A 26,425-nucleotide genomic window follows, 5' to 3' on the forward strand; every position below is an offset into this window, starting at 1 on the left:
GGACCAAATTCACAGAAGGTTTCCTGAGAAAAATGTTAACATTGGTTATGATATCAAATCCAAAGTTTGGTGCTTTAACCCTGAGAAAGTAAACCTGCTGTCTTACTTTAGCCTGTGTCTGCTGCAGCTCCTGCTCCATCCTCTCCTTCTCCTCCCTCAGCATCTTGTTGGTCTCCATCAGGACACTCATGGTCTCAGTCTTCTTCATCAGCTCATCGTGCTGAGCCAGGGTCTTAGCTGTCACCTGGGGTCAGGGGTTAAAGGTCATAAACAGCACTTGGGTGACATGATCATATTGAGCTGCCATTTCTCTCGTCACCCACACCCTCTTCATTCATGAACAAGGCAACAGTAAACATGTCTGCCATTATCGACGCAGCGCCCCCAATGGGCCAATTAGTGACAATTCAAATCTAATTTTATTGAACAATACACACAAATCTGAAAGTAAAATAATGGAATTAAGAAATATATAAACATTAGGACGAGCAATGTTGTCGCAGCATTGACTGAAATACAGTAGAATACAGTATATACATATGAAATTAGTAAAGGAGTACGCAAACAGGTAGTTTGCCCCCGGTGATGCATTAGGTACACCGCAACACCCTCTGGAAAGCCCTGCGGTTGCGGGCAGTGCAGTTGCCGTACCAGGTGGTGATGCAGCCCGACAGGATGCTCTCAATTGTGCATCTGTAAAAGTTTGTAAGGGTCTAAAGGGCCAAGCCAAATTTCTTCAGTGTGGGTGGACCATTTCAAATCGTCAGTGATGTGTATGCCAAGGAACTTTAAGTTTTCCACATTCTCCACTGTGGTCCAGTCAATGTGGAAAGGGGCGTGCTCCCTCTGCTTTTTCCTGAAGTCCACGATCATCTCATTCGTTTTGTTGACGTTGAGGGAGAGGTTATTTTCCTGGCACCACTCCGTCAGGGCCCTCATCTCCTCCCTGTAGGCTGTCTCGTCATTGTTGGTAATCAGGCCTACTACAGTTGTGTCATCTGCAAACTTAATGATTGAGTTGGAGGTGTGCATGGCCACGCAGTAATGGGTGTACAGGGAGTACAGGAGGGGGCTGAGCAGTGAAGTGGAGGTGTTGTTTCCTACCTTCACCACCTGGGGCAACCAGTCAGGAAGTCCAGGACCCAGTTGCACAGGGCGGGGTTCAGATGCAGGGCCCTGAGCTTGATGATGAGCTTGGAGAGTACTATGGTGTTGAAGGCTAAGAAGCTATAGTCAATGAACAGTATCCTTACATAGGTATTCCTCTTGTCCAGATGAGATAGGGCTGTGTGCAGTGCAATGGCGATTGCATTGTCTGTAGATCTATTGGGGCGGTAAGCAAATTGAAGTGAGCTTCCTGATGACTGAAGTGAGTGCTACGGGGCGATAGTCATTTAGTTCAGTTACCATTGCCTTTTTGGGTACAAGAACAATGGTGGACATCTTGAAGCATGTCGGGACAACAGACTAGGATAGGGAGAGATTGAATATGCCCGTAAACACTCCAGCCAGCTGGTCTGTGCATGCTCTGTGCATGCTCTGAGGACGTGGCTAGGGATGCCATCTGGGCCAGCAGCCTTGCGAGGGTTAACACACTTAAATGTCTTACTCACGTCGGCCACGGAGAACGAGAGCCCACAGTCTGTGGGAGCGGGCCGCGTCGATGGCACTGTGTTATCCTCAAAGCGGCTGAAGGTGTTTAGCTTGTCCGGGAGCAAGACGGTGTCCGCTACGTGGCTAGTTTTCCCTTTGTAATCCATAATAGTCTGTAGACCCTGCCAGATACGTCTCGTGTCTGAGCCGTTTTGAACTGCGACTCCTCTTTGTCGCTGTTCTGACGTTTTGCCTGTTTGATTGCCTTGCGGAGGGAATAACTACACTGTTTGTATTCAACCATATTCCCAGTCACCTTGCCATGGTTAAATGCAGTGGTTCATGCTTTCAGTTTAGCGCGATGCTGCTATCTATCCACGGTTTCTGGTTTGGGTAGGTTATAAGCACAGCGTGAACAGCATCCCTTATACACTTCCTGATGAACTCACCGTGTCCGTGTATACATCAATGTTATTCTCAGAGGCTACCTGGAACATATCCCAGTCCGCGTGATCAAAACAATCTTGAAGCATGGATTCCGATTGGTCAGACCAGCGTTGAATAGACCTTAGCACGGGTACTTCCTGTTTGAGTTTCTGCCTATAGGAAGGGAGGGAGGACCAAAATGGAGTTGTGATCTGATTTGCCGAAGGGAGGGCCTTGTAGGCATCCCGGAAAAGAGAATAGCAGTGGTCGAGTGTTTTACCAGCGCGAGTACAACAGTCAATGTGTTGATAGAACTTCGAGAGCGTTTTCATCAAATTTGCTTTGTTAAAATCCCCAGCTACAATAAATGCAGCCTCAGGATATATATGTGGTTTCCAGTTGGCATAAAGTCCAGTGTAGTTCCCTGAGGGGCGTCATGGTATCGGCTTGAGGGGGAATATACACGGCTGTGACTATAACATAAGAGAATTCTCTGTGTCTAGTCAAAATCGGCGCAGTGGTGTCTGAGATACTAACGAACGGAGACAGATCCATAGCCCCCCCCTCCCGATTTCATCATGAAGACAACAGAATCTGTTTTTTTTTCACCACTCAGATTTTGAAATGTCTTTTTAGTCTAGGAATAGGATTAATCTGGGTCCAGGAAATCCCCCCATAAACCATTGGCTGTCTATATTGTCCAGCTCACCTGCATCCTTTCCCGCTCAGCACTAAAGCTTTCCTGCAGTTCTCTCAGCTCTCTCTCCAGGTGCTCCACTCTCAGCCTGTGGCGAAGACTTTCTCCCTGGGCCACCTCGAACCGTGACTCCGCTATCTCCTTCTCCCGACGCACAAACCTGCATCACGACAGGGAGGGGACAGAAGATATGATGAGAGAAAAGGTGTTGCAGAAGTGCAGTGATTGCATGAAATTGGCTTTAATGGCAAACTTGCTCTTGCTTTCCAAAGAGACAGATCGAGGGAGGGGGTGAGAGACCATTACCTGAGTATCTCGAGGACCTGGTCCTGAGACTTTCCCTGCTCAGTGAGGGAGATGTTCAGAGGGCACTCGTTGACCTGGCGCTGCAGGGTGGCGGCTATCTTGCTGCTCATGGTCTGAATCTGTTCATGGAGGAGGCTGTTTTGCCTCTGCAGCTCCTCAGAGCGAGAGGCCACCTTAGACATCTCCTCCTGACAGCAAGAGAGATGTACATTATAGCCTTGTGGTGTACACCAGCTACATAAGCAGCACAACCCCTGCAAACTAGTGGGAGTTCACAATCACTAGCTAGCTTCCAACATCAACACAAAAGTGTAAGAATCTATTTTCAACCATCACCATCTACACGTCAAACCATTTGCAACAAACACAATATCTATTATTCATAATATAAGCATTTCCCTTGACTGCTATCTAATCAATCGACTGCTATTACCTACCTTGAGGATCCTCTCCTGTTCCTCCCAGGAGACTCTGGCCTCCAGCAGCTGAGCAGAGGCTCTCTGGGCCCTCTCCTCCAGCTGTTGTCTGAGCGTGGCTGCCTGCAGAGCCTGGGCCTTTGCTGCCTGGAGGGCCTCCACGTCTGCAGCGTGAAGCATCATCTCACGCTCGTACTTATCCTGAGCCTCCGACGCCAGCGTTGCCTGGGAGGGGGGAAAGAAGAGGAGAGACCAGCATTACAGACAAGCTTTATCTGACAACCTAGCTGTAATACAGTACTTAATGAATGGTTGATAATGTATGCTACATTATCATGGTTGACATTTACTTGGGTTAGCGACAATCAAGTCAGGTAATGCTCTATAGGAGGAAAGTGGGAAACAAGGTGGCAAATAGCTTGGTCAGATATGCCTTGTGAAAAGTTGGCACATCACTACAACTCGATAAGGGCCAATTAGCCACAGCCCAAGCCTCCATCTCACCTGCTCCTGGCTGTCCAGTATGGCCTGCTGTTCCTGGGCTGCTGCCACCGCCGCCCTCTGTAGCGCCTCCTGGTGGTCCGCCTGCACACTGCTCAGACTCCTCCTCAGCTCAGCCACCTGACACACACAGGTGGAAAACAGGAATCTGTTCATATCTTCAACATGGAACAATGACGACCCCGGCATTGTGTGAACCCAGCACCTATGGTGCGTACTGGATGTGGTTAAATAATACTGAATGTATCAGCTATACCATTTGAGCTATACAGTGAGGAAATTTTCAGTAAGGGCATAGATGTCTGCTTCATACCTGCTGCTCTACGGAGGCCAGGGCTTTCCTCTTCTCCTCCTGCAGGCCCTGCTTCTCCTTCTCTGCTTCCAGGAGCTTCCTCTCCAGATGACGGTGCTGCTCCTGAGCCTCCTTTACACGCTCCTCCATGGAGGACCGAGCCTGCTCCATCACCTAGAGAGAGGAACGAGGAGAGGAAGCGAGTGAGAGATTTGGTGCTAAAATGCTTATGGAAGTGCACTACTAAGGGGTTAGGGGATAGGGTGGTATACTACTAAGGGGTGGTACACTACTAAGGGGTTAGGAGCCAGGGTGGAGTCCTGACCTGCTTCTCCTTATCCATGGACTCCTCTAGGCTCTGGGCCATGGCTCTGTACTGCTCTTTGCTGGAGGTGGCTGTCCTCAACTGCTCTGCCAGCTCCTCTGCCTGCGTCTCGGCCTGCCTCAGGCGGCCTCCCAGATCCTCAGAGTCCCCTTTTGAACCATGGAGTCCTGGGGAGGTTAGAGGAGAGGGGGGGAAGATGAAGAGGGGCGAGGAGCAGAGAGGTAAGGAGAGAGAGGGAGAGAGCTTTAAGTGCCACAGACTGAAGTCACAGCTGGCATGGGCAGCATAGAAAAATAACCCTGTGGCGAACCCTAATGACACTACCATAACACTGCTAATGGTGCAGGCCCCAGAAGCACACACCCTCCAGGCCTGTTTGAGGGTTTTATTTAGCTTGTTTTACTACATTTCCTATAAAATACTATAAGACGACCTAATGAAAGCATGGCTATAGACACCGACCTGACCTATGTCTACACAAGGAAAAGCAGAACAACATACCACAACTTTAAGGAAACAATTAACTTGTTTGGGATAGGGGGCAGCATTTTCACTTTTGGATGAATAGCGTGCCCAGAGTGAACTGCCTCCTACTCAGTCCCAGATGCTAATATATGCATATTATTAGTAGTATTGGATAGAAAACACTCTGAAGTTTCTAAAACTGTTTGAATGATGTCTGTGAGTATAACAGAACTCATATGGCAGGCAAAAACCTGAGAAGAAATCCAAACAGGAAGTGGTAAATCTGAGGTTTGTAGTTTTTCAACTCACCCCTATCGAATACAAAGTGGGATATGGGTTCATTTTCACTTCCTACGGCTTCCACTAGATGTCAACCGTCTTTAGAACGTTGTTTCAGGCTTCTCATGTGAAGGGGGGCCGGATGGGAGCTGTTTGACTAAGAGGTCTGCCTACAGCCTCGTTCTCAATCACGCGCTTTCACTTGAGAGTTAGCTCTCGTTCCATTGCTTCTCCTCAGACAATGGAATTCTCCGGTTGGAACATTATTGAACTTTTATGATAAAAACATCCTAAAGATTGATTCTATACTTAGTTTGACAAGTTTCTTCGACCTGTAATATAACTTTTTGAACGTTTCGTCCGAATGGACCAGATCGCGCTTTTGGATTTGTTTACCAAACACCCTAACAAAAGAAGCTATTGGACATAAATGGACATAAATGATGAACATTATCGAACAAAACAAAGATTTATTGTGGAACTGTGATTCCTGGGAGTGCATTCTGATGAAGATCATCAAAGGTAAGTGAATTTATATAATGCTATTTATGAATAATGTTGACTACCCAACATGGCGGATATTTCTCTGGCTAGTTTGGGCTCTGAGCGCCGTTCTCAGATTATGCTTTTTCCGTAAAGTTTTTTGAAATCTGACACAGCGGTTGCATTAAGGAAAAGTGTATCTAAAGTTCCATGCATAACACTTGAATTTATCAACATTTATAATGAGTATTTCTGTGAATTCATGTGGCTCTCTGCAAAATCATAGCATGTTTTTGAACTACTGAACATAACACACCAATGTAAAATGAGATTTTTGGATATAAATAGGCACTTTATCGAACAAAATATACATGTATTGTGTCACATGAAGTCCTATGAGTGTCATCTGATGAAGATTATCAAAGGTTAGTGATTAATTTTATCTCTATTTGTGCTTTTTGTGACTCCTCTCTTTGGCAGGAAAAATGGCTGGGTTTTTCTGTGACTTGGTGGTGACCTAACATAATCGTTTGTGAAGCTTTCGCTATAAAGCATTTTTTAAATCAGACACTGTGGCTGGATTAACGAGAATTTTATCTTTAAAATGGTGCCTAATACTTGTATGTTTGAAAAATTTGATTTATGAGATTTCTGTTGATTTGTATTTGGCGCCCTGCTATTTCGTTGGCTGTTGGCGAGGGGTTCCGGTAGCGGAACGGGGTGCCGCTAGCTAGCGGAACCCCTGTCCTATACAGGTTAAGAGAATGTTAGACTGGCCTAAATCAATTAATTGTAGACCAACTTGGCGGTTTGAAAAATATAAAATCAGAGACTATTTGTGTAAGTGCCTGTCTTGAGGAAAACTCCAACTGAGTACTATCCACATTCAAGCTATTCCAACATTCTCAGGCTATAAAAACTTTTATGAGTGGTTCCTGAACATTCTGAGGTCTCAGAAGGCACTGAGGCTGATGTGATTCTGTAACATTGTGTGTACTCTTACCTTTGAGGCCCATGGGAATGGACGGGGAGCTTTGGGAGCCCAGGGACGGACGACCGCCTTCTTCACTGACCTGCTGCAGCCTGAGAGAGCTCATCTCCAGCTGGGCAGCACTCAGCTGATCCCTGGTCTTCTGGAGCAGGCCTGTCTGGGTCTCCAGCTGCCTTTTGGCATCCATCAGCTGCAACTGGAAATAAAAAAGAGAGGAAGGGGTTCATTTAATCTATGGTGCGTATCAGGGGAGGCTGGTGGAAGGAGCTATAGGAGGACGGTCTCTTTGTAATGGCCGAAATAGAATAAAAGCAACAAAATCAAACATGTGGTTTCCATGTGTTTGATACCGTTCCATTGAATCCATTCCAGCCATTACAATGCAACTGTCCTCCTATAGCTCCTCCCACCAGCCTCCACTGGTATGTATGTACAAATGCTTTGAGTGCTGCCTTTTTGAAGCAAGTCTCTTGGGGGAAAAATTAATAAATGTGATATTAGAGAAAGCGGAAAGATAGAAGAGGACAATCGATAGAATACAGGTAGAGGGGGTTGTGGTTGGCACTGGGAAGAGGTATCAGGGACTTACATCTTGGTTTCTGCCCAGCAGGTGGCGTTGCTCCACATCGTGCCCCAGTCTCTTCTGCAGCTGGCCGATCTCTCTTTCCTGCTTCTCTATCTGGGCGCTCAGGCGCTGCCTGGTGTCCGTCTCTGAGCGCTCCAATGTGGCCTGGATGAGCACACAGGGAGTGGAACGTTAAAACAGACATGAATGCAGAGAGAGAGAGAGAGAGAACAGTGCCTCAACCATTTTATGAGTGGTAGTTTGAGATGTTTCTACTGTCTTGACATTGGTGTTTATGTGTATAGGCAAGCACATGGAGTGTGTGTAAACCTGTATGGTCTTGAGATTGGCGAGCAGCATGTTCTGTCCTCGTTGTTGGGTCTGGATGGCCTCTTTCTCCTGGGTCAGTCTGGACTCCACTAGCTTCAGCATATCCCTCTCCTTCCGGAGGCTCTCAGCACGACCCTGGGGGAGAACAGTGTCAGCACAGCGCACTGTGGCTTAGAAACTAGATGTAATGCATGTATTGAAAGACGAAGCAAAACACTAACACACATTACAAAAGAGAGAGAGAGAGAGACTAAGTATTGTCTGTCTAACACAATGAACAAAAGGCTTGGGACACACAAACATGAGGCGCACACACACACACACACACCTCTGCCATGTTGAGTTTCTCCTGTGCAACCCTCAGGTCCTCTGTCATGGTGTTAACAGTTTGCTCATTCTTCTGGGCAACAGCAGCCATCTTCTGTCCCTTCTCCTTCAAAGAGGCAATATCCTTCCTGTAGCCCTCCACATTATCCTGCAGCATCTCATACCTGGGGGGGGGGGGGGGGGGGGGGAGAGGAGTACGTCACCAAGCAGGTGCAGTTAGTTATCAAGTAAATTTTGCAAAAATATTGTGGAATAACACCATACTCCTAAGTTCAAACAAAAAGACAACCTACCTCATGTGATATTGTCAGTGATGTGCAGTGCTCTTACCTCTTGGAGGTAAACTCCAGTTGGGTGGATATCTTGGCATTCTGTGATCTCTGGTCAGAGACCTGCTCCTGTAGCTTCTCAGTCTGTTCCGCCAGGGCCTTGTCACTCTCAGACCTCTCCCTCTTATAGGAGGAGAACACCTCCTGCAACTACACACACAGCAAACAAGACGTTCCTTCAGATAAGAGTACAGCAACAATTTTTTATCAACCCGATTGAAGGATATTATTTGTGATCTATGATAAAATGGTGGTTTGATGCGACAGAAGGACAGATAATGTTGCATATACACCGAGTGTACAAAACATTAGGAACCTGCTTCCTAATATTCAGCTGCGCCCTCCCCACGGAAAACTGTTGAGGGAGAAAAACCGGTGTGCCCATTTACCCTCTGAATGGCACACATACACAATCCATGTCTCAATTGTCTGAAGGCTTAAAAAGTCTTCCTTAACCTGTCTCCTCCAGTTCATCTACACTGATTGAAGTGGATTTAATAACTGATATCAATAAGAGACAAAAGCTTTCACCTGGATTCTGGTCATTCTATGTCATGGTCTTTGAATGGGGTATGGTAGTAGGTGCCAGGCGCACCGGTTTGTGTCAAGAAAAGCAAAGCAGCTGGGTTTTTCACCCTCAACAGTTTGCCCGTGTGTATCAAGAATGGTCCACCACCCATAGGACATCCAGCCAACTTGACACAACTGTTGGAAGCATTGGAGTCAATATGGGCCAACATCCCTGTGGAACGCTTTCGACACTTTGTAAAGTCCATACCCCGACGAATTGAGGGTGTTCTGAGGGCAAAAGGGTGAGAATTGTGTGGGCTCACCTGTCGGAGGGCTGCCTTGGCCTCCACCGCCTCGGTTGACTCTGTCGCCATAGTAATGATTCCAGTGGGCGTGGCTGTGGTGGGGGTGGCAGCTGGAGAGCGGTGGGGGGTGGAGGTCAGGGAGAATTCCTCGGTGGCTGCACCTGAGACAAGAGGTCAAAGGGTCAGTGTGTAGGTAATATACAAATCTCAAAGTTCTCCACCGGGGCTGGGCCAAAACTGACTAACAATAAAGAACCAAAAGGCTACACAGAGTATATGTTGCTCCCGTGCTTTATTCCTGCACCCACATTTACAAAGGTTTGGCTACACTAGCCTCATCAGGCCCTGAAGAAGGAAATGTATGTGAACCCCACCTTGCTGAGGGAAGCTGACTCCAGTGGCCTGAGCCAGCAGCACACGGTACATGTCTCTCTGCCTTACAATGGACTCAGCCAGCTGCATCTGGTGGCTCCGCTGCTCCCTCAGAGCCTCCAGGTCTGCCTGGGCCTTCTCCAGACTACGCTCCAGCTCACTGTGCCTGGAGGGAGAATACAATGACCTTTATTTATCCACAGACAACAGAAACATTTTGCTGACAGGGAAACCAAAAGGAAAGGTGGAGCAGGAGCTACCACCATATTGCTTATACTCATCCAACAATGTCAGATCTACAAAAGCGTCTAGTGGGTTGGGGATAAGGGGTTGTTTCTGGATGGAGACACGGACAATCAGACACTTATTTTAGGGGGGATGTTGGGTTGAAAGCAAAACAAATGATCAGCAAAGAACATGGACAATTAAGTATATCGCACTTGGTGCCTGTGGTCTCAGTCTCCTCTCTCTCCTGTGCGTCACTGAGCTCTCGGAGGGCCACCAGGAGGCGCTGGTTCTGCTGCTGGAGCTCCTCCACGCCACGGAACGTCACCAGGTGCTGTGTGATGACCTCCGACGTGCTGCTGATGTCAGCAGAGCTCACCTCCTCGTCGGGCACTACGTGGTTGCCACGTGCCTCCTCCAGCTCAATTAGTAGGACACGGATCTGGTGCGTAATGGTATGGGGTGAAAAAGCTATTGATTATGTCCTAATTAAAACAGTCATACCTACAACCGTCACTTTTTTATAATCAACATTTGTATAGATTTTTTCCACACATAATTCTATGACAACAATGAGGTTTTAGAGGTTATGTTAACAAAAGCAGTAAGGCTTCACTAAAAGAGATAAGACAGGATGTCCCACCTGCTGCGCCATGTCTGCCAGCTGCACCTCAGACCTATGGTTGTCTCTCTCCAGGACAGAAGATTGCTTGTTGGCCTCGTCAGTCACCTTCTGCAGACGTTGCACCTCCTGAAACACATAGTAACCAGTTATAGTGTGTCAGAACGTATTTAGTGGACTCTCATAAGTGCACGGCATCGGCAGTGCAGTTCACCAATACCAACTCAAATACATTGCAGTGCAGTACACCAATTACAATACATTCTTTTCACTTACTGGACAATCTGCATGATCTGGTTTAGTGCAGTTTTAGTTCAGTTCAAAACCTTGCATTAATCAGGAGTTGACTGTACATTGGTTTGTAACTATCCTCACATATCCTCAGATGTTTGACTTACAGCAGGTTTTTCAGTACTGTATAACAAATTCACAAACACATTTCTTCTTTTTTTAAACACACCTTAACTGCCTGTTCCAGCTTGGACGACAGGCTGGCCACAGACTTCTGCATGCGCTCATGTTCGTCCCGCTGGCGTTTGAGGACGGGACCCTTGGCCTCCACCTCCTGCACTATGTCATCCAGGTACTTATTCACCCGTTTGTTCTCCACACGCTGCAGCTCCAGCACCTCCTGGGTCTCCACATACGCCGTATACAACTGGTGAGAAGAAAGAAGAAGCTCAAACTCATACTGTATACTGTGATACAATATATATATGGTACTGTATACTGATACAATATATGGTACTGTATACTATGATATAATACATGGTACTGTATACTATGAGCGTCATGTTTCTTAATATAACCATTTGTTGAGCAAAGTCAAGAATCTCTGCAGATGAATTCTGTAAATACAGAATACATACAGTACCAGTCAAAAGTTTGGACACCTACTGATTCAAGGGTTTCTCTGACATTTTTTACTATTTTCTTCATTGTAGAATAATAGAAGACATCAAAACTAAGAAATAAGACATATGTAATCATGCAGTAACCAAAAAAAAAAGAAGTGTTAAACAAATCTAAATATATCTTCAAAGTAGCCACCCTTTGCCTTGATGACAGCTTTGCACACTCTTGGAATTCTCTCAACCAGCTTTATGAGGAATGCTTTTCCAACAGTCTTGAAGGAGTTCCCACATATGCTGAGCACTTGGCTGCTTTTCCTTCACTCTGCGGTTTAACTCCTCCGAAACCATCTCAATTGGATTGAGGTCGGGTGATTGTGGAAGCCAGGTCATCTGATGCAGCACTCCATCACTCTCCTTCTTGGTCAAATAGCCCAAATAGTCAAATAGCCCTGGGTCACTGTCCTGTTGAAAAACAAAATGACAGCCCCACTAAGCACAAACCAGATGGGACGGCGCATCCCTACGGTAGCCATGCTGGTTAAGTGTGCCTTGAATTCTAAATAAATCACTGACAGTGTCACCAGCAAAGCACCCCCACATCACCTCCTCCATGCTTCACAGTGGGAACCACACATGCAGAGATCATCATTTCACCTACTCGGCGTCAAAGGACAGATTTCCCCTGGTCGAACGTCCATTGCTCGTGTTTCTTGGCCCAAGAAAGTCTCCTCTTCTTATTGGTGTCCTTTGGTAGTGGTTTCTTTGTAGCAATTCGACCATGAAGGCCTGATTCACAGTCTCCTCTGAACAGTTGATGTTGATATGTGTCTGTTACTTGAACTCTGTGAAGCATTTATTTGGGCTGCAGTGTGAGGTGCAGTTAACTCTAATGAACTTATCCTCTGCAGCAGAGGTAACTCTGGGTCTTCCTTTCCTGTGGCGGTCCTCATGAGAGCCAGTTTCATCATAACGCTTGATGGTTCTTACGACTGGTTGAGAGAATTCCAAGAGCGTGCAAAGCTGTCAAGGCAAAGGGTGGCTACTTTGAAGAATATCAATCATACAATATATTTAGATTTGGAATGAGTAGGTGTGTCCAAACTTTTGACTGGTACTGTATGTGTCAGTATGTAGCCGATATTGGCCTTTTCTAATCTATCCTTCTCTACCGGCTTTGCCAATAGTGCCTCCACATAGCAAAACTGTTGCTATTCCAGCTGCCTAAGCCACAAGCACTACACAATTACGAGGAATGTCCAGCTGGGAAAATCAGCAGCAGCAAGCTAGCTCATTCAACAGAAAGGTGCAGTACTGAGAAATGGATGAATTGACAGTAACCAAAATTGAACTCCTGTTAGCAAAGATTAGGAAGAAAAATAGATCATACCCCATGGAGAAGTAAAAAATACATGTTTAGAACTGATAAATGACTGCATGATTATTGAATGTTATCGGTGGACAAGGCTTTGTTAGAACCAAAACATAGATAGTCTGCCTCTGCTCAACACCCGAACTTGAGAACTAATCGTGTGGGCAAGCAATTGCATTTCGTTCACAATAGTCGGGTTGCGGACTAGATTGTGGCTTATTTGTATGCCTACCAATGACAATTAACATTGTTTGAAGCACATTTTTATAGCTTCAGTCACAGATGACAGCTTCAATAAGCCCCCATGGTGAACGAGAGGCTTGCAGAATCATGATTCTTTATAGAGTTTTTAGTTCATCATTCGCCGGTAGGGGGTCCTGCGTGATCTGGGCATTACTGACTCAAATGACAAAATGAGTCGAAAAGATCAGTCAATAAAAATAACAAAACTTCCCAATCACTAGGCTTGGGCATTATACCATATACCGGAGTATTTGGAAATAGCCACGGGATGGTTTATACAATAATGTCAATACCGTTGAAACTTTTTCTTTTAAGTTTTTCTATACATTTTAATATTTGTAGCTACTTAAGTAAATAACTGCAGTTAACTTGTGCAATTTGTTAGACGATAAAGCAGATTGAGTTCTTCATTTCACCTGTCATATTACGAAGCTTACCATAGTGCCCCAGAACAGTTGAGCCAGTCGCAAGTTTGTTTGTAAATAGCACAACTGAAGAAAGCGGGAGCAGGTGAGTCCAGCTGTGTATTGACAGGGGTCACGTTTTATACTGACCGTCAGTGTTTTTGGCTTCAATAGAGTGACCAGGGACGTGCAACTATATTTTTCCTTCACGGAAAATACATTAGTGCAACACATTCGGCAGAAAATAGCTTTATTTTCATAAGATGCCAACAGAAGTGCAACGCCATTTGGCTGGCAGCCACACAAGGTTAAATTAGCTTACAATTAAAAAACATGGTATTTTTTTCCAAATCTATACATGGCCATCATATTTCTGTTTATCATAGAAAGAACGTAGCCAGCTACATTTCCTAATGTTTTTCCTCATGTTAGTCTTGCATTTACCGGAGAAAAGTAGGCTGGCTACACTGACAAAAGTACCAGAGAAAAGTAGGGATACATCAGATACATTCTCATCCAAGTGGAGAAGTGCAACTGAGGCACAAAATTAGTCTGATGCCGAGCAGAAATTACAAAAAGCATTTTAGATCCGTGTTTAAAAAAAAGCAGCAATATATTTCTTATGCGTTCTTTTCCCCCAGCGTGAAATACAAAGTATTCTGTGTTGATGCGACCCCAAAGTTTAACTTGCTAGTTGTCTACATAAGTGGCTGAATTAATAAGGTGATGGGACATCATATTGTTTGAGAAGTCAAAGCCCTTTGGATGAGTTCTGTACAGTTGGCACTGCTCTCTTTCGATTTCCTTGCATTTTTTCTCCTCTCCGTTCTCGGCCCATCTGTCCTCCCCCATTTTCTCCGAACAGAGCAGTCAGGCCCGTTGCCCTAGCGACTCCAGACTCCACCCAGACACACATGCTGCTCCAGAGCCAGTAGTGTTCATTTGCACAATGTCGCTTGTAAAACTGTCCAAACACACAAAAGTTACATTCGGTAGACTTTTTCCACATTTTGTTACAGGCTTATTCTAAAATTGATTAAATTGTTTTTTCACCCCCCTCATCATTCTACACACAATACCCCATAATGACAAAGCAAAAACAGGATTTAAGAAATGTTTGCAAATGTATTAAAAATAACCTGAAATATCACATTTACATATGTATTCAGACCCTTTACTCAGTAATTTGTTGAAGCACCTTTGGCAGCGATTAGTCTTGAGTCCTCTTGGGTATAATGCAACAAGCTTGGCACACCTGTATTTGGGGAGTTTCTTCCATCCTTCTCTGCAGATCATCTCAAGCTCTGTCAGGTTAAATAGGGAGTGTCGCTGCACAGCTATTTTCAGGTCTCCCCAGAGATGTTAGATCAGGTTCAAGTCCGGCCCACTCAAGGACATTCAGACTTGTCCCGAAGCTAATCCTGCGTTGTCTTGGCGGTGTGCTTAGGGTCGTTGTCCTGTAGACAACGATGAACCTTCACCCCAGTCTGAGGTCCTGAGCACTCTGGAGCATGTTTTCATCAAGGATCTCTCTGTACTTTGCTCTGTTTATCTTTCCCTCTATCCTGACTTGTCTCTCAGTCCCTCCCCATAGCATGCTGCCACCACCATGCTTCGTCGTAGGGATGGTGCCAGGTTTCCTCCAGACGTGACGCTTGGCATTCAGGCCAAAGAGTTCAATCTTGGTTTCATCAGACTAGAGAATCTTGTTTCTCATGGTCTGAGAGTCCTTTTAGATGCTCTTTGGCAAACTCCAAGCGGGCTGTCATGTGCCTTTTACTGAAGAGTGGCTTCCGTTTGGTCGGTGGAGTGATGCAGAGTTGGTTGTCCTTCTGGAAGGTTCTGCCATCTCCACAGAGGAGCTCTGTCAGAGTAACCATCGGGTTCTTGGTCACCTCCATGACCAAGGCCCTTCTCCCCCGATTGCCTCAGTTTGCCTGAGCGGCCAGCTCTAGGAAGAATCTTGGTGGTTCTAAACTTCTTCCATTTAAGAATGATTTAGGCCACTGTATTCTTGGGGACCTTCAATGCTGCAGAAATGTTTAAGTACCCTTAACCACATCTGTGCCTCGACACAATCCTGTCTCAGAGCTCTACAGACAATTCCTTCGACCTCATGGCTTGGTTTTCACTCTGACACGCACTGTCAACTGTGGGACCTTATATAGACAGGTGTGTGCCTTTCCAAATCCTGTCCAATCAATTGAATTTACCACAGGTGGACTCCAATCAAGGTGTAGAAACACCTCAAAGACGATCAATTGAAACAGGATGCACCTGAGCTCAATTTCAAGTCTCATAGCAAAGGGTCTGAATAATTATGTAAATAAGGAATCTGTTTTTGATTTTTCATAAATGTGCCCCAGAAAATTGGAACCTGTTTTCACCGTGTCATTTTAGGGTATTGTGTGTAGATTGATAAGGAAACAATTTTATTTAATACATTTTAGAATAAGACTAACATAACAAAATGTGGAAAAAGTCAAGGGGTCTGAATAATTTCCAAATGCACTGTACGTAGAACTTTATGAGCTGGACTGCCTGTCTTCGCAATTATTATTTTATGTTTGCACTTGTTAGCATATGTAGCTAGCAGCCTCCATGGAAATTTCACATATACTTGTGCGAATTTTGTTAGCATTCTGGTAATAGACACCCAATAGGCTTTTTGAGGGTTTTTTGGCACCCCTTGAGTACTAAGCTGGTAATACCGTAAATCCCAGGATGAGAGAAGAACGGTATGGAAAATCTTGATACCGCTTAGGGCTTTGGCGGTCATGAAATTGTGTCAGACGGTGATTATCAAGCAAATAACTGCTGGCCTAACAGTAATTGGCAATTATTTAACAAACATTTAACGTCTCCTGGCTTCCACGCATAGCCTACAAGCCACTGATGCAGACCTTTGGAACAGCTACACTTTAAAAAAAAGTGTAATAAATCCATGTAATATAGCCTACACCATCACAGTTAATCCATTATTTATTTTAGGCAGGTCTAAAGAAACATGATATTAAGAAAATGTTGTCTATTTCAGAAGAACAGAATAGCATACTCTGAGTTGTCCTTATGTGATGCCCTGATCTGGCTATGCCATATGGCTGTGGGCTACACTAGTTAATTTAGCAGACAAGATTTGCTTAGAATTCCGTGGCATTATTTTATAATATGAAGAATACAATTGAACATAGCTGAATAAAATAGAGGTTTTTCTCCAAAGGATTTCTGAGGGAGTACGCACATGCAGCTATTCTGTGTTGAGCGGTTAACAAAGAAACAGGTCCTATTATATGCTTAATTTTGAGTAATTTATGCATCCCCTCGTTTGGACATAATGCCCCCTAAAATAGTCCATGCCTTGTGGCAGTTGTGCCCTTGGGCTGAATAAAATAATTACTTCCTCCCGGCTGCCAATCGCTTTGCTCCGAAGCACCTCTCACTCACATGGCTCCCTCAGATATCTCAATTCTTATTAGCTAATTCCCGTCACGTAGTCGGGCCATTCTCACAGGCATCTCATCTTCGAAGTAGGCTTCAAGTGAAGACAGACACATCGGGAACGCAACTGCACGCATTTACATTTCGTCAGCCAAAAAGATGAGTAGGCCTAACGAACAGCAAAAGCACTAGTCTGTCCATTTACTATCCCACATAGTACAAAAGTTGACCTATTCTATTGGTCAATTTGTCCTACTGTGCAAGAAAGAAATATTCCAAACATACTCTGGGACGGTTGTGGGATGTGATAGATCCCAAATTAATACAACAACTAGCATCAAAAAACATTTTAAAAGCAATGAGGCTGATGCAACAGATCAGAACATTTACCACAAAATATTGATAAACTACTAGGATATTTCTTCACATTATAAGCCCAGCAATGTGCACACTGCATTAGGCTGGCTATAAGCGGGAATGTTCCAAAATGCAATTAGCGGGAAAACACCATTCTCAAAAGTGACCGCAAATGCGATTATGCATGTAATGCTTTATTATAAAGGTGAATTTTTATGGTGAAAATGATCTTCCCCAAACTTGAAACTCGTGCGCTGCCTATGTCAGTGAGGCCCTACACCGGTTGTAAAGCGGATAAACGTGCTTATTTTGAACAAGTTATTTGGCCACTTTAGTTGTGATACAAACCTGATCAAAACATATAAGTCTATGAGCTAGGCTACATGAGGTGTCCGACTATGATTTGAAAGAAGAAAAAAAACCGCAAAAAAAACGCATGCTGGGCATCATTCACAAGTGATAATACATAATTCACAAGTGATAATGTTTTCACCCATCAGACTATTCTTAATTTAATCTTGTCTTTACATATACTAAATAATTTGTGAAATTAGTTTGGATTTAGACTGGACCATTATCATGCACCTATCATGTCTCAAAACAGGGGCAGGGGAAAATGTATATTTTTTGCATTGATGTCAGAGTGATTAGAGGGACAATGGAGTGCTGAGTACCAGGCAGTTATCAAGTTCGGTAGGCTACTAATGACCATCAGCAGCATCAAAGCACAGTTTTGGAGATACCTAGTTACCGTGACTAAACGGTCACGTGGAATTTGACTGCGGTCATGACTCATGACTGCCGGTGTGGCAGTAATACGGTTACTGTAACAGCCCTAATACTGCACAATCCTACCCATCACTAATGGAGAGAGATGTGAAAGGGGGCGGAGTTACAGCCTCGCTCTATCCAATAGTAGCAGTAGGCTCAAGTTACAGCCCGCCTTTTTCTTGACAGATAGCTGAACTAGCCAATTGAGTTGTTTCGAATTTCGTCCTGGCAGCTGACTTGTTTAGAGATGCGTCCTGAAAGCCCAAAAAATGTTTAAAGAATTCCTGATCAAGGAAAATGACAAAAAAATATATATATAAAATACAAACGGCAATGCCTATATGAGGTCCTTCCATACAGGCGTGCCATTCTGGAGTGATGCTTCTACTGATAACATGATCAGTAGGCTAATATACAGCGAGCTCCAAAAGTAATGGAACAGAGACACACTGTTGTTGTGGCTCTGTACTCCAACACTTTGGATTTGAAACAATATGACTATGCGGTTGAAGTGCAGCCTGCCAGATTTAATTTGAGGGTATTTTCATCCATATCGTGTGAACCATTTACAAATTACAGCACATTTTGTACATAGTCAACAGTATTGGGACAAATTCACTTGTATGTGTATTAAAGTAGTGAAAAGTTTAGTACTTGGTCCCATCTTCATAGCACACAATAACTATATCAAGCTTGTGATTCTACCGATTTGTGGGATGCATTTGCTGTTTGTTTTGGTGCCTTTCCAGCTCATGTGAATGAGTGAGAAAGTTAGACGCACAAATACCATACCCCCAAGACATACTAACCTTTCCGATTATTTTGCGACCAATATAAATGAATGGTAAATAATGTACCGTGTCATTTGAGTCACTTTTACTGCAAATAATAAAATCTAATTTCTAAACACTTCTACAGTAATGTGGATGCTACTGTATTTACAGTTAATCCTGAATGAATTGTGAATGATCAGTGAGAAAGTTTGACGCACAAATATCATCACCTCAAGACATGCATTTATGGGGGAGTATATTTGTGCATCATTATTCACGATTCATTCAGGATTATCAGTAATCATGGTAGCATCCATTTAATGCAGAAGTGTTTCGAAACATTCTATACTTGATTACAATAAAAGAGACTCCAAAATGACAATACATTATTTACCATTCATTTCTATTAGGCACAAAATTATTTGAAACAACCAAAACAAACAGCAAATGCATTCAACAAATATGTATAGTCACAAACTTGATGTAGTCATTGCATGCTAAGAACATGGGACCAAATACTTAACTTTTTACTACTTTAATACACATATTTGGCCCAATACTTTTGGTACCCCTAAAATGGGGGGACTATATACAAAAATATTGAATATCGGCTTAAAATACCGGCCCTCGGCCTCCTTGACACCCAAAAAAACGGTATTGGCCGTTCTCTAGTGGTTACCTCAGTCAGCTTCATGCCAGGTTTGACAATCTTGGCCACGACGGCTGCAGTTGGGGACATGGTGGTAATCGTTTCCTCTGACAACACTGAGGCTGCACCTGCAGGGCATGGAAATAGACATCCATGCAAACAAGTCAAAGTTCATCCTCCATTTTGTAAGAATATGTCGAAGATAAATACACAACGCAGAGAAAGTATGAGAGGTCAAGAAGTCAATAGAATTAACGATCAATGGAAAAAGTGTTTTTTTCTGTAATAGGGAATTATTTATCAATGGGTCAGTGACATGGGAGGAATTTGTCTACAGAGTGAGCCTGAAATAGGATACTTGTTATTTGGCCATTGGCCAAGTTGTACTGCAAGGACTTCTAGTTGGTCAACCACAGGCTAGGGCTGGGTTATAAAACTAGATCCTGTCCCTTTCTTCTGGGGAGAAATATACTGGAGAGCATCACTGAGGAGAGGGGAGAATGACCATCTACTACTTCCAAGCATGATTTGTGCACTTTGAATAAACCTATTTCCTCCCCCTGATTTGCTTTGGGGTCTGTGTTATTAAAGAACAACATCAACTGCTAACAATTTCAAACTGAAGTCTCCAGAGCATGATCAAAGAAACCCCATCATCCTAATACAAGACTGATTTGTATTAGGATGATGGGGTTTCTTTGATCATTCTTTGATCAATAGAAATCAGTCAGTGGCCAGTTCGTCAAATCTGCTGGTAATGATGCTAACTCGGAGAGACACCATCCCTATTAAAGTAATTTTAAGGTCCAGTAAACTGTTCAGTAAAAAAAAAAAAAAACGCCAGGCGTTTGTTTCTTAAGTCTGACCTCTGAGCTTGGTGTCGGACAGCAGTTCGTTGGCGTTGTCCAGTTCTTTCTCCAGACTGGAGATACTCTCCTTCAGCTCAGCAGCCTCCTTGATCCGACAGGCATCCATCTCCTGCAGTTTCACCTCCAGGGCCTTGTTCGCTGTAGAGAGGAAAGGAGAGGAGAATTCAGACTAATGACAAATAAAGTTAGCCTACCAATGACAAGAAAACATAGTGCCTGTGTTAGACAGTTTTGCATTGAGACAATAGTTGTGTGTGACTGTCTTTCTGGTCTCTCTCTCCCTCACCTTCTACAGCATCCTTCAGCAGCTTGTGCAGCTCCTCTACAGCCCCACTCAACTCCTCACTCTTGGACTCAGAGTCTGCAGCAGCTCCCTGGGAAGACAAGGTAAAGGGTTGTTGGCCAGTGTTGGGACAGGAACAATTAATGCACTTATTAGCTAAATGCTTCACATCATCCACCATGAAAATGTAACATGCACCTGTTAACTAAAATGTTCACCAAAAGCTTATCCACACAAAATCAAAAAAAATTGTAACTAAAGTAAAAAATACATTAATTAAGAAAATACTGTAGAATGGCATTGGAGGGAATAGCAGCCATTTTATGGGCACCTGACCAATTGTGCCATTTAGTGTTTTTTTGCGCTGATCTTAACTTTTGTTCGACATGTTTCTGGCATTGTTTCCTATGACCGAAAATAGCTTTTGAACATCAGAACAGACCTCTATTTGGATGAGGATTTCTACGTCAATGAGTCTGATGCGAAGGTCATACTTGCCCATACCGGGCAAGGCCCAAATCCCAGACACTCGAAAAAGGAAGAGGCGGTGTTACAGAGACCAGCATGCGGGATATCTGACGAAACTATGTCGGCGAATGGATAAACCGCCTCTACCCTCCATTCTATTGGCAAACCTGCAATTACTGGAGAATAAACTGGATGAGCTCCGTTCGAGACTATCCTATCAAAGTGATCTGAAGAACTGTAATATCCTATGTTTTCCGAGTCTTGGCTGAACAAGGACATGGAAAATATAATTCTAGCTGTTTTTTCTATGCATGAGAGAACAGCAGTTGTGTGTCTCTCGGTTAGCAACAGCTGGTGCGCGATCTCTAATATTAAAAGGAAGTCTCAAGGTTAGAATGCCTCATGATAAGCTGTAGACCATATTACTTACTAAGAAAGTTTTAATCTATACTGAACAAAAATATAAACGCAACATGTAGTGTTGGTCCCATGTTTCATGAGCTGAAATAAAAGATCTCAAACATTTGCCACGTGCACAAAGCTTATTTCTCAAACATTTTGTGCACATCCCTGTTAGTGAGCATTTCTCCTTTGCCAAGATAATCCATCCACCTGACAGGTGTGACATATCAAGAAGCTGATTAAACAGCATGATCATTACACAGGTGCACCTTGTGCTGGGGACAATAAAATGCCACTAATATGTGCAGTTTTATCAAACAACAATGCCCTGATGTCTCAAGCAATTGGCATGCTGACTGCAGGAATGTCCACCAGAGCTGTTGCCAAATAATTTTATGTTTATTTCTCTACCATAAGCCACCACCAACGTCATTTTAGAGAATTTGGCAGTACATCCAACCGGCCTCACAACCGCAGACCACAAGTAAACACGCCAACCGAGGACCTCCACATCTGGTTTCACCTGCGGGATCTTCTGAGACCAGCCACACGGACAGCTGATGAAACTGGGGGTTTGTACAACCAAAGAATTTCTGCACAAACTGTCAGAAACAGTCTCAGGGAAGCTCATCTGCGTGCTCGTCGTCCTCACCAGGGTCTTGACCTGACCGCAGTTCGGCATCCTAACTGACTTCAGTGAGCAAATGCTCACCTTCGATGGCCACTAGCACACTGGAGAAGTGTGCTCTTCATGATAAATCCCGGTTTCAACTGTACCGAACAAATAGCAGACAGTGTGTATGACGGTTTGCTGATGTCAATGTTGTGAACAGAGTGCCCCAATGGTGTCAGTGGTGGCAGGAATAATGGTAATTTGAACGCACAAAGATATTGTGACGAGATCCTGAAGCCCATTGTCGTGCCATTCAGCCGCCGCCATCACCTTATGTTTCAGCATGATAATGCACGGCCCCATGTCACAAGGATCTGTACACAATTCCTGGAAGCTGAAAATGTCCAAGTTCTTCCATGGCCTGCATACTCACCAGATATGTCACCCACTGAGCACGTTTGGGATGCTTTGGATCGACGTGTAGGAGAGCATGTTCCAGTTCCCGCCAATACCACTGGCTGCGTCCCCTCCTTAAGAAACCAACACTCGACTCAACTGACGTCAAAAACTATAGACCTTTTTCACCTCTTAATTTTTTTGTAAAACAATTGAGCTTGCTGTCTCTGATTAACTTTCTCATTATCTCTCAGAACAATCTTCTTGACACTAACCAGTCAGGCTTCAAGACAGGTCACTCAACGAGACTGCTCTTCTCTGTGACATGGAGGTTCTCCACACTGCCAAAGTTGACTCTCTCTCCTCTGTTCTCATCCTTCTAGAACTCTCCGCTGCCTTCGACACTGAACGCATCAGAACCTCCTAGGGCTGGGCGTCTCAGGCTTAGCACACTCTTGTATTGCATCCTATCTGGCAGGCCGCTCCTACCAGGTGACGTGGAGAGGATGTGTCTGCACCACGTACTCTCACTACTTGTGCCCCCCAGGGGTCGATTCTAGGCCCTTTCCTCTTCTCTCTATACACCAAGTCACTCGCCTCCATCATATCCTCACATGGTCTCTCCTATCATTGCTATATGGATGTCAACTCCCCCCCCAGCTACTTAACCCTGTTTCCCAAAGCTAACATTATAAGCAGCCAGCTAGCTTCATCTGGCTAGTGAGGCTCGACCTGACCGGGTTATGTGTTGTGAAGCTAGCCACAATAAGGATTAGGCACTATAGTGGAATTTGCAGTTTGCCTTCAAAATAAAAGTACCTCTGAAAGTGATGCAGAAAATTATTTGGTGGAATCATGCCATATTTAGACTAGATAATGTTAAACAAGGTTGGAATATGAAGCAATGAAATGGGGTATCAGTCTACTTGGTGACACCCACAGAACACAACTGTGAAGGGTTTATGCAAATATTAGCGTTGTAGCTCTTATCGCTGGACTGTGACTGTATGAAATCACCTCACTATTCAGCCTATTGTGTGTATTGACATTCATGTTGCACTGTACAGCATTACCTAAGGATTGGGGATCAATGAAATGGGGTAACAGTCTACTCAATACCCCAATATATTTTTTCCCAACGTCCTCCTCAGAATTATCAGACTCCAAAACATCCACGCAGTATAGTTTTTCCTCGGGTATAGTGTTCAATACACATAGGATGACAATACATGTGGCTCAATTCACAGTTGTTTCAGAGTCCCGCAATAAGAGCTATGATGCAAATGTGGATCAATGACATGGGTTAAGGCTGCAGAGTAAAATAAGTATGCCCCCAATGCAATTCTAAAGTATAATACATCCAGTCTGATTTCAACCGATTTTTGTCAAATTTACAAATTGTCTTTTGTTGATTTTATATAACAACATTCCAACCTCGTTTCACATGATCTATTCAATTATGGCATAATTCTACTATTTGTATTCATTTGCATCGCTGTCAATGACATACTTTGGGGGGCAGGTAGCCTAGTGGTTAGAGCATTGGACTAGTAACCAAAAGGTTGCTGGATCGAATCCTCGAGCTGACAAGGTAAAAATCTGTCGTTCTGCCCCTGAACAAGGCAGTTAACCCACTGTTCCTAGGCCGTCAATGTAAATAAGAATTGGTTCTTAACTGACTTGCCTAGTTAAATAAAGGTTCAATTTAAAAAATAAAATACTTATATTTTGAAGGCTAACCGCAAAGTCCACTATTGTGGCTAATCCTTATTGTGGCTAGCTTCACATAGATGGGTCCGACCACCATTAATCAAATAAGAACTGTCTTATAAATTAGGGTTATTTTAGATGACGACACCTAGCTATTTAGTTAGCTAGTTAACGATGTGATACAGCCTGGATTCGAACCAGGGACTGTAGTGAACCCTCTTGCACTGAGATGCAGTGCCTTAGACCGCTGCATCCATGCGTGTGTGTTAACTATTTAACTGTACTAGAATGCTTAAAGGGCTGCTAAAAATGTTAATATCGGTATCGAGTTTTTTGGCAAGGAAAATATCGGATATCATTATTGGCCAAAAAATGTCATATCGGTGCATCACTACTTTTACCCCTACCTACATGTACATATTACCTCAACTGCCTCATACCTCTGCACATCGACTCGGTGTCCGTACTCCTTGTATATAGCCTCGTTATTTTATTGTGTTACCGTTTCCTTTTTTTGTGCGCTGATTTTTCTTACTTTTTAACTCTGCATTGTTGAGAAAGGGCTTATTTATAAGTCAGCATTTCACGGTAAAATATAAACCCGTTATATTTGGCGCATGTGACAAATACATTTGATTTGATAAGCAAAAAAAATGTAGCGATCAAATTAGCAACATCTGCAATCATGACTGATTTTGAGAGCTATAGAGTACTCATTGGAATTGAAAGCAAATCTTAGACTTGTTCTACATACCTTGTACAAGTTGGAGAGCTTTATGTTGGCATTCAGCTCATTCCTAAACTTCTCCTCCATGCTAGCGTGCTGCTCCTTAGCCTCTTTCAGTTTGCTGATCATGTCTTCAGTCTGCTTCTGAAGGCTTTCACTTGAAGTCTTTAAACTTGTCACTTGGTCCTGGACTCTGTTCAACTACAAAAACAACCGAAAACATTAAATGGGGATAAGCCAGTCAGGTAATAGTTTAGAGACATTGTCATATCAAAAACATACTCAATAGATGAATATGAAACCAGCATGTACAGTTGTTCCAACATAACTATTTGTGATAGAAAAATATATTTTTTTTTTTTACTGTTATGTCTTGGTCTACCCCATTCAGACGCTAACTACGTAAGGGATAATCAACGAGGGGCTATGCTTTCTCTAGAAAATAATGAACGACGTGGAAGGTGTGTTCCATGACACACTAGCGGAATGGAACTGACCTTCCACGGAGTTGCATTATTTTCCAGAGAATGCAGAGCCATGAATGGATTATCCCTTTTATACCATGGCTATAATTTAACACATTTACAGGTAGAAATGTGTTCAACATCCACTGAAGCAGCTAGCAAGTTTACTAGATAGCTACAGTAGTTGCCTTGCTAACCAAACAAACAAACTTGGTAGTTTAGCTAACTAAACCATCAAGTCCTAGCTTGTTATTATGAAAATCGAAATCAACAATGTCAATAAAGTTTTCAATTCGACTTTTGCTTTCAGAAACAGCTCAATAGAACAGATCAGAATGAACTATAGCCATTGAATTCTACCGTGCTGATATACCATGCGTAATAGGGAAATAATGTACGCTATAGAATGCCCTTCAAGCCAATCATAAATGAGTATTCAACAATGCCATGGTATAACTTGCTTTAACACCTATTGGTGATAGTATCTTCTGGCAGAGGGAGTTTTGTTAAGAGCCCTGATGCTTGCTCTAAACGTTAACGCGCATCGCTTGCAGTACTGTTTTGGAAACATAAGGAATGTTCATATCTGTGAGAAATAATTTCCAAAAAACTAAAAAGGTTAAATAACTTCACACCTTTATAGCGGTAGGGTTCCCACATGGCCATATTTCAGCGCTTGTTAACAGAAAACAGACAGAAGACAGAGTTGGACCACTAGTGCTAATTAGGTGTCTGCGTCTCCGAACACCTGTGTATAAACGGAAGACTGACGCCACAAATGTGTTGTCAATGAGAAATACTGTCGGCTGCAAACGTGGTAAAAACAGTTAAGTGTGTGTAAATTTTGCATTTGTGGAATTATTTTTATGTGATATGAAAATAGTCTTATGTTTCTAGAACTGTATCGCCATTGAGAATCAATTCACATTTAGATGGAGTATTTGGCTGTTTTGTGCTTCCACAGCCAATTCACCTCTAACAGAACATGGCAGGTCCTTGGACTATTAGGAGTAACGTTAGGCTCCTTTAGTCCATTATTGGGCTTGTCTTGGTCATACCTCATCCTCTTTGTTCTCAAGGCTGCACTTGAGCTCCAGGATCTCGTTGCCCTTCTGACGTGACAGGGCCAGCAGCTCCTCACTCTTAGCCTTGAGCTCTCCGTTCAGCCAGGCCGTCTGGCCCTGCAACAGCTCCTTCTCCTGCTCCATACGCTTCTCACGGTACTGGAGGTAATAGGCACAACAGTGTGGATTACACATGTGATGTATTGGATCAT

General features: G+C 43.6%; 1 protein-coding gene across 7 annotated transcripts in view; it reads right to left on the bottom strand.

Moving 5' to 3' along the window:
• LOC120052597 (nucleoprotein TPR-like) overlaps nt 1-26,425 on the bottom strand; it is a 43,434-nt gene that overhangs the window by 15,465 nt on the left and 1,544 nt on the right. For all 7 annotated transcript variants that reach the window (XM_038999605.1, XM_038999600.1, XM_038999604.1 and 4 more), the window contains exons 6-27: nt 26,208-26,372; nt 24,713-24,886; nt 20,373-20,460; nt 20,084-20,224; nt 19,248-19,345; nt 10,820-11,017; nt 10,381-10,488; nt 9,953-10,179; nt 9,515-9,678; nt 9,159-9,301; nt 8,327-8,475; nt 7,998-8,160; nt 7,670-7,804; nt 7,364-7,504; nt 6,787-6,970; nt 4,557-4,723; nt 4,253-4,405; nt 3,943-4,059; nt 3,460-3,663; nt 3,023-3,210; nt 2,729-2,876; nt 107-244 (exon numbers count right to left, since the gene is read on the bottom strand). In XM_038999605.1, the coding sequence (XP_038855533.1) occupies nt 107-244; nt 2,729-2,876; nt 3,023-3,210; nt 3,460-3,663; nt 3,943-4,059; nt 4,253-4,405; nt 4,557-4,723; nt 6,787-6,970; nt 7,364-7,504; nt 7,670-7,804; nt 7,998-8,160; nt 8,327-8,475; nt 9,159-9,301; nt 9,515-9,678; nt 9,953-10,179; nt 10,381-10,488; nt 10,820-11,017; nt 19,248-19,345; nt 20,084-20,224; nt 20,373-20,460; nt 24,713-24,886; nt 26,208-26,372 (3,393 nt within the window). The remainder of the gene's footprint in view (nt 1-106; nt 245-2,728; nt 2,877-3,022; nt 3,211-3,459; nt 3,664-3,942; nt 4,060-4,252; nt 4,406-4,556; nt 4,724-6,786; nt 6,971-7,363; nt 7,505-7,669; nt 7,805-7,997; nt 8,161-8,326; nt 8,476-9,158; nt 9,302-9,514; nt 9,679-9,952; nt 10,180-10,380; nt 10,489-10,819; nt 11,018-19,247; nt 19,346-20,083; nt 20,225-20,372; nt 20,461-24,712; nt 24,887-26,207; nt 26,373-26,425) is intronic.

Source organism: Salvelinus namaycush, chromosome 8, assembly GCF_016432855.1.
Source record: "Salvelinus namaycush isolate Seneca chromosome 8, SaNama_1.0, whole genome shotgun sequence".
In the NCBI taxonomy this organism is placed as follows: domain Eukaryota; kingdom Metazoa; phylum Chordata; class Actinopteri; order Salmoniformes; family Salmonidae; genus Salvelinus; species Salvelinus namaycush.